The 15,174-nt window shown below is 34.6% G+C and overlaps 1 protein-coding gene across 1 annotated transcript; it reads right to left on the minus strand.

Annotated features, from left to right (window-relative positions):
- Nucleotides 1–2,718: 2,718 nt before the first annotated feature.
- On the minus strand, nt 2,719–7,811 carry LOC145596483 (ERBB-3 BINDING PROTEIN 1-like). Its single transcript, XM_081652653.1, has 10 exons — nt 7,723–7,811; nt 7,410–7,550; nt 7,212–7,296; nt 6,737–6,886; nt 6,475–6,628; nt 3,906–4,121; nt 3,670–3,806; nt 3,494–3,585; nt 3,182–3,361; nt 2,719–3,053 (listed from the first exon to the last, which is right to left on the minus strand). The coding sequence occupies exons 2-10, from the start codon at nt 7,498–7,500 to the stop codon at nt 2,971–2,973; spliced, it is 1,188 nt and encodes a 395-aa protein (XP_081508779.1). The 5' UTR covers nt 7,501–7,550; nt 7,723–7,811; the 3' UTR covers nt 2,719–2,970.
- Between the last annotated feature and the right edge of the window lie 7,363 nt (nt 7,812–15,174).

A 15,174-nucleotide genomic window follows, 5' to 3' on the forward strand; every position in this document is an offset into this window, starting at 1 on the left:
AAGAAATGAAATGCTTGATATTGATTGATAAACTGATGTCCTTTCGATCCTCACGCTTCTATTTATATGCAAATTGGAGCGGTTATGACTAACTCCCATAATTGTCGTGCAGTTATGTTTCTTGGCACCAACTCTTTTCAAAAATTAAAATACTCATTTGCCTTCAAACCGGCTTTTGTTCATTTGACCTTGATAAGATGTTTGCCTGATTCTTCTTATTTCCTATTCGGTTCAGCCCGAAGGCCTTTTGCTGACTCTAAGACCCAATTACTTGGTCAAAGTCAAAGAAGTAAAAAAAAAAAAGTCAAATATCTTATTTTTTGGTGTAACAGATCCAAATGACGCATACCCTTGGTGTGGGAGATGATACGTGATATACTGACATATAGCTGAGATGATGTTACATTCATTGGAGCTAATGTTTTTTGGTTTTTTTTTTTGGAAATTTTGTCTAGAACTACCCTAAAGATAGGGTCATTTGTGAACAACTACCCAATTTTTTTTTATTTGTTTAGAACTACCCACAAGTTACAAAACGTTTGGGTAACACTACCCATTAACGTTTTCCGTCCAATTAAGACGTTATTGGGCCCACTTTTTCACTTTTCCCACTTAATTAACTCCCCTAATTACCTTCTCTCTTCTTCCTAATTAACTTCGTTCCTCTCCATTCTCACTCAATAATCCAAAATATTATACACAATCAATTGAACACAAATTCTCAATTATTCAAGTAATGTTTCACACTTTCCTTTTAATTCATTGTTTATTGTATTTGTATACAAGTTTTAATTGAACGCAATTAACATAATTAGGGTGTAAATTAGGGATTCGGATTAGGGTTTATGGGTTCAAATAAATTTGGGGGTTTTGATTTCTAGGATTTAGGGGTTTAATTGAGTCCTAGGTTTCACTTATTTTGACTTTGAGAATGAATTCAATTGCACTTTAATTACTAATTGGCCATTGCAGTTGGTAGGATGTCTAATTGGCCATTGTAATTGATAGGATGCCTAAATTTGGGGGTTTTAATTTCTAGGGTTTAGGGGAAGTTAATTAGGGAAGAGGGAGAAGGTAATTAGGGGAGGTTAATTAGGGAAGAGGGAGAAGGTAATTAGGGGAAGTTAATTAAAGAAGAGAGAGAAGGTAATTAGGGGAGTTAATAAGTGGGAAAAGTGAAAAAGTGAACCCCATTAACGTTTTTTTGGACGGAAAACGTTAATGGGTAGTGTTATCCAAACTTTTCTTAACTTCTGGGTAGTTCTTAACAAATAAAAAAAAAAAACGGGTAATTGTTCACAAATGACCCTATCTTTAGGGTAGTTTTACACTTTATGTTCTTTGGTTTTATGTTTGATGGTCATCAGATGTATAAGTGTGTGCGTACGTTTTCACAATCCAATTATAAGTCTCAACTTATAAATATTGTAGCCATTGTTTATATGTTGCTCTCAAATTACAAACTGTAGATTAAAAACCGTTGTATTTATCTTTTCTTCAATCTTGGATCTTCCTTTTGCCCAGTACATCTACTCCTGCATACAACAAGTCCAAATATGGAGAGAATTTGGATCGATCACTCGATCTTGCTCGATGATTAAGCAACTTGATAGGTGTTCTTCGGTACATAACCTTAATTAGCTAATGTGCTTTTTTACACATGATCCCAAGGAGACTCTTCATGCTAAATTAAAAATACATTCGTTGTGTTCAAGGTACCATTGTTTTATGGGTTACTTGTTTTCTTTTCATACATGGTTGATCACTTAAAGTGATGTTGATTGGGGTGAGTTTTCATACATGCACCATCCAACTATAGGTTATTGTTATTTCATTGATTATATTAGCCTAACTTTTGTATAATTAAGGATATCTAGCCCCAAGTTACTTCATTTATATTAATTAAAGTGCTCGGATTTGTTCCTACAACCATAGTCCACCTATTTTATTTGCTAATTAGCGCTTTGGGTGGAATTCTGGAGAATTATTTCACATAACATAGATATCTAGATAGACTTAAACAGCACACTGATTGATCCTCGTTAGTCTTCATTTATACGTCCATTGAGCTCTTGCAGCAGCTCACGCAAATCTTCTTCTTGCTTTGAGCTTCACCCAACTAATTAGTACTTTTCTTCGCGCTTATGAGTTTCTCACATGTCTCTAACGAATGGCTTTCCAATCTGCATTTCCAATGTGACGACATATTTAAGTGTCACAGAATAATGAAATATTAAGGGTTAAACCAATTAATATCCCCTCTCCTTGCATAAACAGCACACAGTTAAAAGAAAGCTTGCAATACAAAGGCAAAAGGACATTAATGGCCTAACATTCGGGAAGACAGGTACTTCAGCTACTCATTGTGCAGAAAATCTATAAATAAGTGTTTTCCGGCATATTTCCCACAGCCTTTTGTAGGCGTTAGTGTTACTTGTAAATCATTCAGTAGCAATGGCTTACGAACTTTGTCTAGTAGCGAAATCCTCAATTGGCAAAATGCAAGTATTACACTGTAACTATACAATCACGACGAAATTGTGACCAAATCACTGTAACTATACAATCACAACGATATTGTGACCAAATCACTTCCATCACATCATGACGAACCCCAATCACTCCAAAATTCAAGCAGAAATAGAGCCATGAGTTGATTCAAAGGCAATGCAACCGCTAAAGACGGACATTTATCATCTAACCTCCTGAAGTCCTGAATCATACTTCCAAATCCAACTGATAAATAAAACAACATAGAATGCTAAACAGAAGCTCACAGTCAACCAGAAAAAGCCCCAACACTGTGTATCAAGAAAAATTCATTTTGTGGGCCCAAACCCAGAACTTTACACAGGTGAGAGGCAACATAAAATATTGAAGATCAACATCTAACATGTTTAAGTTGCCCATCAAGCAAATACAAAAGAGAATCAACAAGTAACAAAATTTGAACCAACATTTTTTGACTTTTCAATTTTCAGCAGTTGCGCCATTTGCATCCATGGGCTCTGCATCAGCTGACTCTTCGGCACCAGATTTCTCACCCTTCTTGGCTGAAATAATAACAAAATCAGAGTATTTTAGATTTCCAGATAAAAAAATTGCCTGACATAAGCAGAAAATTTTCAGCTATATATTCCCATGGCATCAGCCTGTTTCCTTCCCACGTCACATTCCTTACCTTTCTTCTTTTTACCACCACCTTTCTTCTTTGTCTTTGTTCCCAATGCTAACCAAGCTTTGATTTCAGGGTCGTCAGTTGATTTAGTTGGCTGCAATTCTTGCAAAGGATATGATGTTACACGGTCTGATCCATTTGGCATGAGAAGAACAGTGAATTTTATGTGAGCAACATAATCGCCTGCATAGTCAACACATATAACTAGTCAGTACAAGACATAACAAAAGAAAAAACCATAAATACAAGCAACAACGCACCCAGTGATAAGAGGCATCAGATAGCTGCATTCAAAACCCAGAAGAGTAAACTTACCAGGCTTCTCATACAGAACAGGGTAGGGTTGCAAGAGGTCGTGATTGACACATTCTACTAGTCCAAGGCGAGCCCTCTTCTCTTCCAATGCCCTATTAGATATAACCAACTATACATCAGAGTGATTAGACCAATCATTGGCACAGGCAGATATCAAAATGAGAATCAGTACAGACCTTGCTGTGAATGGCATTATTGGGAATTTCTGATTGATTTCACTTAAGATAAATCTTGATGCTTTCATTTTCAAATGATAGTTCTTGTCCACAGCTCTTTTGTATATAGTTGTTTGCTTCTCATCCAACATTCTAGGCTACAATCACGAACATCAACCATTAGAATAAAAGAACCATCCAAAGTAGTTTTCAAGATCCAAACTCAGTCTACCAGAACAGAATTTTCAAATCATTACCTTTCCTTCACCCGTACTAGCAGCTATATCAACAGAATAGACTTCGTTCTCTTCAAATTCAGCATCATCAACTCTCATATCAGGACTTGATACACTCAACACCACCTTGTTTCCATCAATCACAAACTGTTTCATTTGGTGACTAAGAACACCTTCAACAATTTTACAGTCATACGCGGCAGCAACTTTCTGGATTGCTTCTGTTACATCTTTATTCTGTTGCAACAAAAAATTGTAGTAAGAACACCACTGACAAAAAGTATTATCAAGTTTTTAAGGAACCAAACAGATCAGAGCAAAAGAATAGACAAAATGCCACATAATTCGTTTTATAGTAATCTACAGTTCCAAATCAATTTAGAGCTACAAACATTATGTATTCCAATTTGTTTAAGCATGAAGTGTAATATGATTTCAACAAGGAGTTCCACATATACATGGGTTTTAAAAAAGAATTAAAACTCTGATTAACAAATTAGGCACGTATGATGGACAATATATCGTCAAGGCTACCAAGCTAAGTGAAAATGCAGGAAAGTTGCTCTATCAGTGTAACTATGACATTTAAGCTTCATTGGACGATAATCCATATAGCAAAGGCTTTCTTCATCATATAGAGCAAATACATTAACATAGCTTGGTTGCCATCATAACAAACTGCTGCATGCGAAGGTGATTGAATTTGCACTAAGCAGTAGCACAATCTTTCCACATCAACACAAATGACAAGACTACATACATACAAAGTGGCTCCTAACCTCTTCACAAAAAAATAACTTTGCAAGAAACAGAGACATTGAACCACTCCTATGCTGCCACAAGACCCCAGCAACTTAAGCTCACATATGTAGGCTTTAAAATACAATAAAAATATAAAATTAAGAGCAGGAATAAAGAAAAATGACAGGATGCTCCATCAGAGTAACTATGACTATATTAAGCTTCATTGGACCAAAATCCAAATAGCCAAAACAATTATCATCACGCAGAGCAATCACGTGGGAAGAAATACTTGTAAAAATGAGGAAAAGATGCTGCCAAAGAAGAAATAAATTTAAGACCAAATGCAGAATTTATCAAATTTTAAAAGAGGTAGGCAATAATTTAATGAAATTATTTCAAGAACATTGAGGAAAATAGAACAAAATAAATAAATTTCTAAGGACTCAAAAATACATATGAACTTTGTAATTGAAGGCCAGAAAATTTCAACTTTAAAGTGATACATTGCCCATTAGGGGACTCGGCCCAATTAAGCACATTGATAGTGATGTCACTTGTATAGATTTATAGCCAGGGCAAGGAAGAATAAAACAGCACAAGTAAACTGTTTCAGGACACCTTGCATTAAACAGGAAACCATTGGCAACAGGAAACTGGTTATCAGCAAGTAAGAGAATCACAACCTCGGCAAAGTTGCTCCACCCCATCTTGTGAAAAATAACTCAATTGTTCACTCGTAGAAAACAGTAAAAAGGTAAAGACTGGTGAGCTCTATAGTTGAAAGCTCTCAGATGAGGTTACAACAAGAGATATAAGCGCAATATGATCCAAAGTTGCAGTCATCTATATAGTCTATTTTAGGCACATAATCACTTGTACACATGTCGCCACAGTAAGGCCTAGAGATACAGATGCAATATGATCCAAGGCCTCACATATGGCAGCATAATATGGGCAACATGAAAGCAGGTGATCAGCATGCAAGACGTTGATCACCTCGGCGATGTTGCCCTTATTCCACAAGGGGATGAAGACTAGAGCCTGCCCCTCATGAGACTGGAGATGCAGAAATTGTCAGTCTCATCATAAGTAGCAGGACGGTAGTAACTTCCATAAACAAAAATTACAAACCAGCCACAATTGGGAATCAACAAGATCACTCCACCCCTGTGAAGCTACCTTTTCTACAAAGCAATCATAACATGAATGAAGATACATGACATCATTTTCAAGAGCTGTTTTGACTCACATGAGCTAAAAATCTAAAATCAATGTCTCAAATCAGCTGATTGAATATCTGTCTTAATGATTGTGCATAATTCACTTCAACAAAGAAAACATGTCAAAAGGGAGGGAGCCACATTGCTGACAAGCAAATGAGGTTAGATCTTCCTGTCAGTGTAACTATGACAAAAAAAGCATCATGTGGATTTTTGATCCATAGCTTCTTTAAGTTTTCATCATACAGGGAACAGACTGAAGAGAAGGCAAGCCCAGAATTCTAATTGCATTTCAAATAAATAGCAAACATTTTTTTGATGCAAGCCATAATAAACAGAACACTTTGAGGCAAACTTATATGGTATGAGGTCCCCGGCTAGCTCATCTCCTTTGATATAACTTATCTTGCACTTACTTTGTTATCAAAGTAACTTCTAAACCTCAAATACGAGGCATTATTAACAGGAGCACAAAGCCACAATATTGACAACATTTCTATGGCAATATCAATAACAAACTAACACAAATTATAAATACAAGGTCATGAAAAAATAAATTCAACAGCAACACATTATTGTTTTACTGAAGTTGACAATAACAGAATGAGAAAAGGCAAATATCATACCTTCTTGCCAGGCCTCACAAGCCTCAAAGCAACTTCAGCAGCAGTGTTGGTTGCTGCAAGAACATCAGCTTTTCTGCCAGTTACCGGGCCTTCTTGAATGACATGAGTGTGTGCGACAACAGCAATAAAGCCATCAATGTGACAACCCATATCACTGCAACGAAACAATCATCCAACACAAAGTACTCAATCAAAATTTATTCGTTAAGTTTATACTTAAACCCGATTAATTGAAAGAACAAATACAAATTGAAACCCTTACATTTTCACTAAATCACCTTCTTCGAGCACTGAGTCGTCACTCGCAAGGGGTGAAAAATGACAAACAACATTGTTGACAGATAAGCAAGTTGGGAAAGCAACACCTCGTTCAATCTTCTTTTTCACATTCTTGTACATGTTAGCAGTTTGCCTATACATAATAAACAAACACCATTCAAAACAATGCATAGCTACTCAAAGACCTATTAGGTATCATTGAAAAAACAGAATAAAACCCAGACAATAAAAGTCTACAAACAAAACCAACAATGCAACCAAGGATACCACACTTTCAATCAAACAAAAATTTCCAAAAAAATTAAATTAAAGCCCAAATTAATATATTCAAACCCAACCCATTTTTGAGCCAAAAAGGTCAAATTTTTGAGAAAATGCTTCAAAGTTCTCTTGAAATATTGAAAACAAACTTCATAAACCATTGTACAAGTACAAAAGAAAAGGATTAAGAATCATACTCTCGGATAAAATTATCTCCTTTCTCACAAAGGTCAACAATTTTAGCTTTGGGCTTGCATTCTGCGACAACTAGCTGCAAAGCTCCTACGAAAACAAAAAATTGAAAAAAAATTAATTTCACATTTCAGATTGAAAATCATCAATAAATTCAATCAATAAATCATAAAAATAAACAAAAATGTGATGAAGAAAATTACTGTTGACAATGTCAGCAGCGCTCTTGTATTTGGTTACAACTTCAGGATAGCTAAGATCCAGCTCCTTCTCCTCTCTCTCATCGTCCGACATGATTCTTCAACAATCTAATCAAAATGTTTATCGCTTTCGCTTGAAAATAACTGAAACAATCAAAAAATTATTCAAAAATCAATCAAACACTATTTTGCAACCAATTAACAGATGATACGAATAATCTGGTGAAGAACGAAATAACGAAAGAGGGAAAATCGAAAAATTAGGGCAAGGATGGAGAAAAGAAAAATTAGGGTTTATGAAGAGAGAGAAAAATACCAGGAATAAGGGAAAAATGGAATGGATTTGGATTGTGCAGCGGAAGAAAGAAGAAGAGAGTTAGGGTTTTAAGGGGGTGAGTGTTTTAGTGTGTGTGTTGGTGTTGGTGTTGGGGTTTTATAAAGAGAAGGCCCACTACTATTCTTCTCTCCGTTGCCTGTCCTTCTTTCGCAAGCGCCACATTCTTACCTTGGGTTTTTCTTCTGCCTTCAATGACTCCAATGTTTTTTACAATTTTTTAATTTTCAATTTTTTGTGACAATTTTGTTGATTTTTATTTATTTATTTTTTTTTACAAATTTTTTAATTTTTATTTTACAAGTTGATGATTTTGATCATATATAGGTACTAGGTAGGTTTTTATATAGAAATGGTAGCAGGGTATGATTTCACAGATTATGTATTTGTATATGTCATAATTGGAGCGGGTATGAGCATGACTTTGATGAGTAACTGACTAATATGGATATTATAAGTCATACCTACCAATCTACCATGAATAATGCGTTGGTAATGTATTTGAGATCATACCGGCCATGGACAAATCCAAAAGAGGGTGGCGGCCAGGCCCATGGATCAAAAAGGCTATTATTGTTTTTTAAAATTATCCTATAGTGAATAAAACTTAACAAAAAAAGTTAGCTTATTTTGTTATTGCATGCATGATGCACCTTGCATACACACGTCCATTTTCCATATCCACCCGTTTATATTATCTCTACTTCGTATACACATTAGTGTAATTGGAATTTAAGCAGATATACAATAGACATGTATATGCAACTATGCAAGTAATAGATAGCCAGATAGCTAGTGGATATTCATTTGTAAGATGAAAGTGAGTGCATATTTTAATTCATACTCACTTTCCATGCCATGCGACGTAGGTGAAAATTAGCTACATACTTAACGCACAAAATTAACTAGTATAAAAAGATACTATATGTTTTGGGTGTTTTTGTCCCTCGGAGAGTTACAGCTCAGAGACTGGTTGCGCGCGGCCTGTACCTGCAAAACAACGGAGACTCCGGGTGATTGGAGCTCCGCCTCCGACGATCAAGTTAGTACTTGAAGATAAACGGGAGAAAGCCTGGAAAAAGAGGTGAGATCTTCTCGAATTGCGAGATCAGGTGATTCTCTGATGTAAGAGAATGTAGGGTATGCTGTAATAATTGTAGATGCCCCAAAGATAGGGGTAATGTCCCTATTTATAGAGTCATTGGAAAATGTGCCCTTAATTAGGTCACACTGACCTAATCATTCCGGGCTGCGTCAAATTACGGCTTTCTCGGGATTTGGGCAATTGAAGGCCACCTTTTTCTCCCAAGTTCTAAGATGGACACGTGTCAGAAGGAGATTGACCCAATTCGGACCAACCAGGGTATGGCATGTGTCAAGGTCTGATTGGACCACGTGACATGCATAAAATTACCCAAAACACTATAAATTTGTATATAATTTGAAACAATCAATATATTGCTCAAACTTAATTTGAAACAATAAATATACAAGGTATCAATAATTCTTACACTATGCAAGCTTAAAAGTTTCGCATTCACGTTGTTAGTTGAGACGAACACTACAAGAAGGGGGGTGAATTGTAGTGAATTTCTAATGCCTACTTTTGCGGAATATAAAAACAGAAATGTAAAAGGAACTTGCACATCACACGGTATTTTAAAGAGGAAACCTTCTAGGGCCCAACTGAAGTATAACCTCGACCCTTCTAAAGGGATTTCAAACACCGAAACACTTCACTATAATAGGGAAAACTATCTTGTTACAACCTACTATAATCAGACCTAAACTCATAAGTTCCCGAATGAACTTTGATACAAAGTAGAACCCTATTCTACCCAACCTAAGTCTCTTACTTAGATTCTCTACGCACTCCTTGAGTACTTGCTCACTTAGCTTCACTATAGAAGCCTACAATGATGTATGCAATAAACAGTTCACTCAACCAAAACAATACAGTCACTTGACTTCTAATATGTGATAGGAAACCGAAACTAATATGACAAAGTTAAACTTGGCAAACTTACACAATTGAGGTCTCTTCAGATTCTTCACGCATAAACTCACAAGATGTGTAAAGAATGAATTCTACTTTATATACAAGAGGTACTCATATGTAAAGTAGGGTTTTCTAAAAGATAGAAATTCTAAAACTACCATAATTCATAAATCACTGTTTTGTGTAAATCTTTTGCAAAGAAAATCTTTTTAGAAAACTTATCAAAGATAGATATATGAAAAAGAATAATATGTTTCACAAATTGTTATATGTGGCTAGCCACACCGTGTGGCAGGATTTACTTCGTTAGTGTAATAAGGGTTACTTAGTCAGTGTTAAAGGTTACTTTGTCAGTGCTATAAGGTTACTCGGTTAGTGTTATAGGGGTTACTCAATTAGTATTACAGGGGTTACTTTGTAACACCCCAATAACTCTTTCTTTAAACCTGTGAGGACCCTGAACAATATTCAAGAGAATTACTGGCGTGCTACCGCCACGTGTTCAAACGTTAAGGCTTTATCAGAAAATAGCAGCGGAAAAACTAACTCGGTTATAAATAAGTTTCAAAACCAATAACCAAAACCAAATTAAATCTTACAACTTGGAACCATTAATGCTCTTATTCAAAACCCCATAAAAGTAATAAATAAATAAAATCAGAGTTTAAATAACAAACTTATGAAAAGAAATAAACTGGGAACAATAACCAACTCTCCACTCAAAATCCCACCACCTTGATGCAAGTCCAAACTATGTAAACACCTGTGATGAGTCTGCTCCCCAATATTACAAGTGTAAAGATTGGATCATTACAGGGTCATTGAAAGGCGAAGGCCATGACCAAAGAAAGACACACAAAGCACGCAATCAGCAAAGCTGAGTACATACTGTAGGGAATTATAGGTACTACGCAGCGGAAAAACATGAATCATATTCATACAGTACCTAATCCCAAGATCTAATGCATAACACATAAAGAACATATAATCGTACCTTTGAAGCGTGATTCCACGTGCGATCGAGCAAGAACAATGGGAGATAAAGAACCCCACGTGTGATTCCTTTACTTAGCCCACGAGCACGGATTAAACCTCCACTAATGCTAGTTAGTTGTGACTGAACACTTCATCAACCTTCAACGGAGATTTGAGCCACGAACACACCACAACACCACCCACGCGCCACCACACGCGCCACCCGGGGAGGAGGGCTGTACGGACAGGGAGGAGAGAGAGAGAGGGTCGAGTAGAGAGACAAAGAGTTAAGGTTTTTGGGAAACTTGGTTGCTTGTGTGAAAATTCACTGTATGTCAATTGTTGTGTCATGCAACCCTATGCATGGTTTATATTTATAGATAATATCTAGAAATAAAACCATGTCAAGTCCAAAACCCATTAGACTCTTCTAACTATCTAAGCCCAATTATCAACATGGTATGTCATGAACTCATGAGGCCCAATAATGGACCTCTAACTTGTTTAACTCAATACTCTTATGTGTGACTTTGTAGGATCCACTCTATAAGGCTTTGGGCCATTAAGCTAGCCCAAAGATCAATTGTCATATCTAGCACCAAACATTGACGACCCTATAGAATGAACTAATTATCTCCATAATCGTGATCCTTGATATATCTAGTAATTGCACTTATCGAAGACATAACTCCTTCACATACAAGCTGCGAAACATAATAAGAAATCCCTAGCATGCTACTAATAATCAATCATCACACATTATCAAATTATAGACTCAACACACGACTCAATTGTCAGTTTACTAAGACTTCACTAATTAACAGTAGTTAACTCATCATTATTTTAACTATTGGATTAAGCAATAGACAAGGTTGTCCAACCCATGCTCCATTTGGAACATCAATAAAAGAAAAGCCCCATGCCTCCTTTCGGAAACATCAATAAAACATCCAACGACCACGGGCGCGACTCCATGACCGTAGCTAGTATGAGATCTCATCTAACTCCTAGTTTTGAAAAGTATTTGAAATAAGATACTCGTAGATCAGACGACCTCAAGAAAAGTGCACGGCTAATACCCCGTGTACCCCAACCCCAGATGTGCACATATATAGAGTTTTATTGCTCATCCATCTTGTACTTTACGTGATGTAAAAATTTAGAATTGGTGATGACTCATATGCAAAACAATATAATCAATCAAATATCACATCATTCCAAGCAATCCAAAGTTCCAATTCAATTCTTGATTTATTAGTGGCAAACAATATTTAGTATTGAATCCTTTAACTACCTCGGTGTATAAACACCTTAAGGGCCTGTTCTCATACATTGAAATTCAGTTTAGTTTAGTTTAGTTCAGCTCAGTTTCGTTTAGTTCAGTTCAGTTCAGTTCATCTCCTAATTTCCTTCTCTTATAAAATATTCATTTCAGTTCAGCTGAGTTCAGTCAATGAGAACAGGCCCAAAGTGCATAGGGCACTTCAAACCCTGAACCTCGTCTTAAAAGACTTTAATGAACTTCCTCTACTCAAATCATAATTAATTCATGAAATTGTACTAAAAATTAACCTCATGGAACCATTATCAAAATTAATTCCACTTATAGACAACCAAGAATCCATAACCTTTAATTAATCATAACATATCCAATTGATAAGACAATCACTTATACAGCACCCACAACCGTAGTCATATACTTATATCTCAAACATGCCTCATACACAATATACGGAAATCGCAATGTATAACCAAGCAATTTAGGTCAGTCTTCTCTATACATGATACTAAGTTCTCGATACATCCCTAAACATGCATCTAAAGGCAAAGTTTCGTAACTCGTACGTACCTTGAATAAACGAATTGGTATGCCACTTTACTATCTAGAAATCACCTTCAATAAACTCCTCTCCTAAACCAAACAATAACATCTCAATCAATACCCAATCAATAATCAAATTTACAGCAATACTAACTTCCTTTAAAACCTTCAAAATCCAAATCAAACAACACTTTAAAACCTTCCCTTTATTTAAAATTAAAGGCTTATATATAGTTTTTTAAATTTTCTTCATAAAAACCTTAAAATACACTCTTATACATGAAATTACAGCAAATTTAAAGTTTAATAAAAATCTGAAAATTATTTTAAAACCCCTAATAATCTCCCTTTTTAATGGGTGATTAAACCCTCTTTATAAAACATCAAAAGTAGTACTTAGAAACTATTTCCAGCACTTTCAAAATTTTATTAACACATCACTTTTATACTCAATTAAAAGTCTCCTAAGAAATAATCACCTCCTAAAAAAAACTAACAATTAATATTACTAACCCAAGTAATTTCCAACAATATATCATGATGATAAACCTCTTAAAACTTCAATTAAAAACATATATTTATGCTTAATTAACTTTAAACATAATTAATTTTATCAATCAAACTCAAGGATAAAATTTTAAGCATAAAAAAACTTCGTTAAAAATCAAAAACTGCCAGAAAATCATATTTAGAGGCTGAATTTGGCCACGAGAGGGTGGTGCAACTACCAAAGGTAGTGATTCTTTCTTAAAACGTTGTTTCCACATGGAAAACACTATTTTTTTTTTTTTTTTATCAAAATCGGATGAGTTCAGAACCTAATCGGGATTAAAACGGGATTAATATTAACGAACGAAAATCTAAAAATTAAAACACGAATTTACGTGTTCAAAATAATCTGGAATTAAGTTAAACTAATCATTAGTTATAATCACCAAAATTTCAAAACATCATTACTATAAAAGCCCTAAATCAATTGTTCATAAAAACCCTAAAATCACGATTTTCAATAATTAAAAACCCTAGGTTTTAAAATTTACAAAATCTGAAAATTATGACATTTATAAAATGTGAAATTATAAATTTTAATCATCAAAATACAATTTGATACTAATTAAATTAATTTCAAACAATAAAATCAAAACCCATAAATCAATAAGTATAATTACACAAATTAATAAAACAAAGGAGAAAGAAAATAAGACTAACCTTTTTGTGTGAGAAATTTTTGGGGATTCATGGGGTATTTATAGGAGAGAATTGTAGGGTAGAATTAGGCTTGAAGAAAATAATAGACCAATTAAATAAACGAATGGGTTAGACTTTGTTTTTATGATCATGGATTGTAAGATATAGGTTCATAAAATAATTTGTACCAAAATAATTTTTGACCCAAATTAATAATTTTAATATTTTGAAATTAAATTACAGAAAAATACAAATCAATATTATAAATAAAATTAAATTTCATTTATAACATATTTAAAAATACGGGTGATTGCATAATTGGTCAGTTTTATATGGGTTACTTTATTCTTTTATATAAGTGGCCACACGGTGTAACTGGCCACACTTTTATAAACCGGATTTTAGAAAATCTTTTCATAAATTAAAACTTATCTTTTATAAACTTTCCTTTTTACACTTGTCAAGCTTTGCCACGCTTAGCTTCTACAAAAATCCATGCATAAACTAACCTAACATATTTACAACAATCCTAAAAATATAAACTTAACACAAGGTAGATTGTTTTGTCAAATGTTGTAGGTTAGGATACTTGGGTTTCACGTAGTCCAAGATTAAGTTGCTGATGTCTTCACTTTTTAAGTACCTTGCAAGTTAAGCTTCTCAACTTGCTGTCTGCATGTTCCTGTTAGGGAACTCAATTAGTTCCAATGTGGAACTCTTCTTCTACTTTCTTTAACTTTCCTTGGAATCTACTTGAGTCTTCATAGATAGGTTACTCTTCCACTACCAAAGTCTACTTCACTTGTTCTAATTCCAACACTTAGAAAATTCTCATTAGATGAAGTTTGCTCTTTGTATTTATCATCATCAAAACTCTTAAGCTTTAACACAAGTATTGTAAGCAAATTTTTCATCCAAACATGGGCACAACACATTAGTGAAAGTGACCCACTTTAATTTTATTTGGTGGTTTGATCATCACAATTAACATGATTTCATCACCAAATTAAAGAGAACAACTTTTACAATAGAATACATTACCTATGTGTTTATATTTTGATAGTAGGAGTAACTTATCTGCCTTATAAAGTGGAATATCTCTCCTCTTTCTCCAGTGTGGGACATTAATAAGTGGGCTACAAATCTATAATGAGTTTCAACATTGTCCTTCGCTTGTGAGTGTCCTTAGAATTAGAGCATATCAGAAGGTACAATATAATCCTCATTGGGAATAAACATCCAAACAGAGCTCCTTTAACCAGTGGCTTAAGAAATGTCCAATTATGAACGACCTAACAAACTTAAGTTCTAATACCATGAAGAACTTATATAAACTTTGGCTTGTCTTTCTCATACATAATAATATCACAAATATATCCTAACAAATATATCGCAAGATATCTAGTTATGATAATATTTGTCGCAGATTAGGATAATATTTGTATATATT

Source organism: Chenopodium album, chromosome 2 (genome assembly GCF_948465745.1).
Source record: "Chenopodium album chromosome 2, dcCheAlbu1.1, whole genome shotgun sequence".
Lineage (NCBI taxonomy): Eukaryota > Viridiplantae > Streptophyta > Magnoliopsida > Caryophyllales > Amaranthaceae > Chenopodium > Chenopodium album.

Coding starts and splice junctions, on each gene's coding strand:
- LOC145596483 (XM_081652653.1), bottom strand. CDS start 7,500: ATGTCGGACGATGAGAGAGAGGAGAAGGAGCTGGATCTTAGCTATCCT. Junction 7,297..7,409: donor CGCTGCTGACATTGTCAACA/GTAATTTTCTTC, acceptor TTGTTTTCGTAG/GAGCTTTGCAGCTAGTTGTC. Junction 3,362..3,493: donor TGTTCTGTATGAGAAGCCTG/GTAAGTTTACTC, acceptor TTGACTATGCAG/GCGATTATGTTGCTCACATA.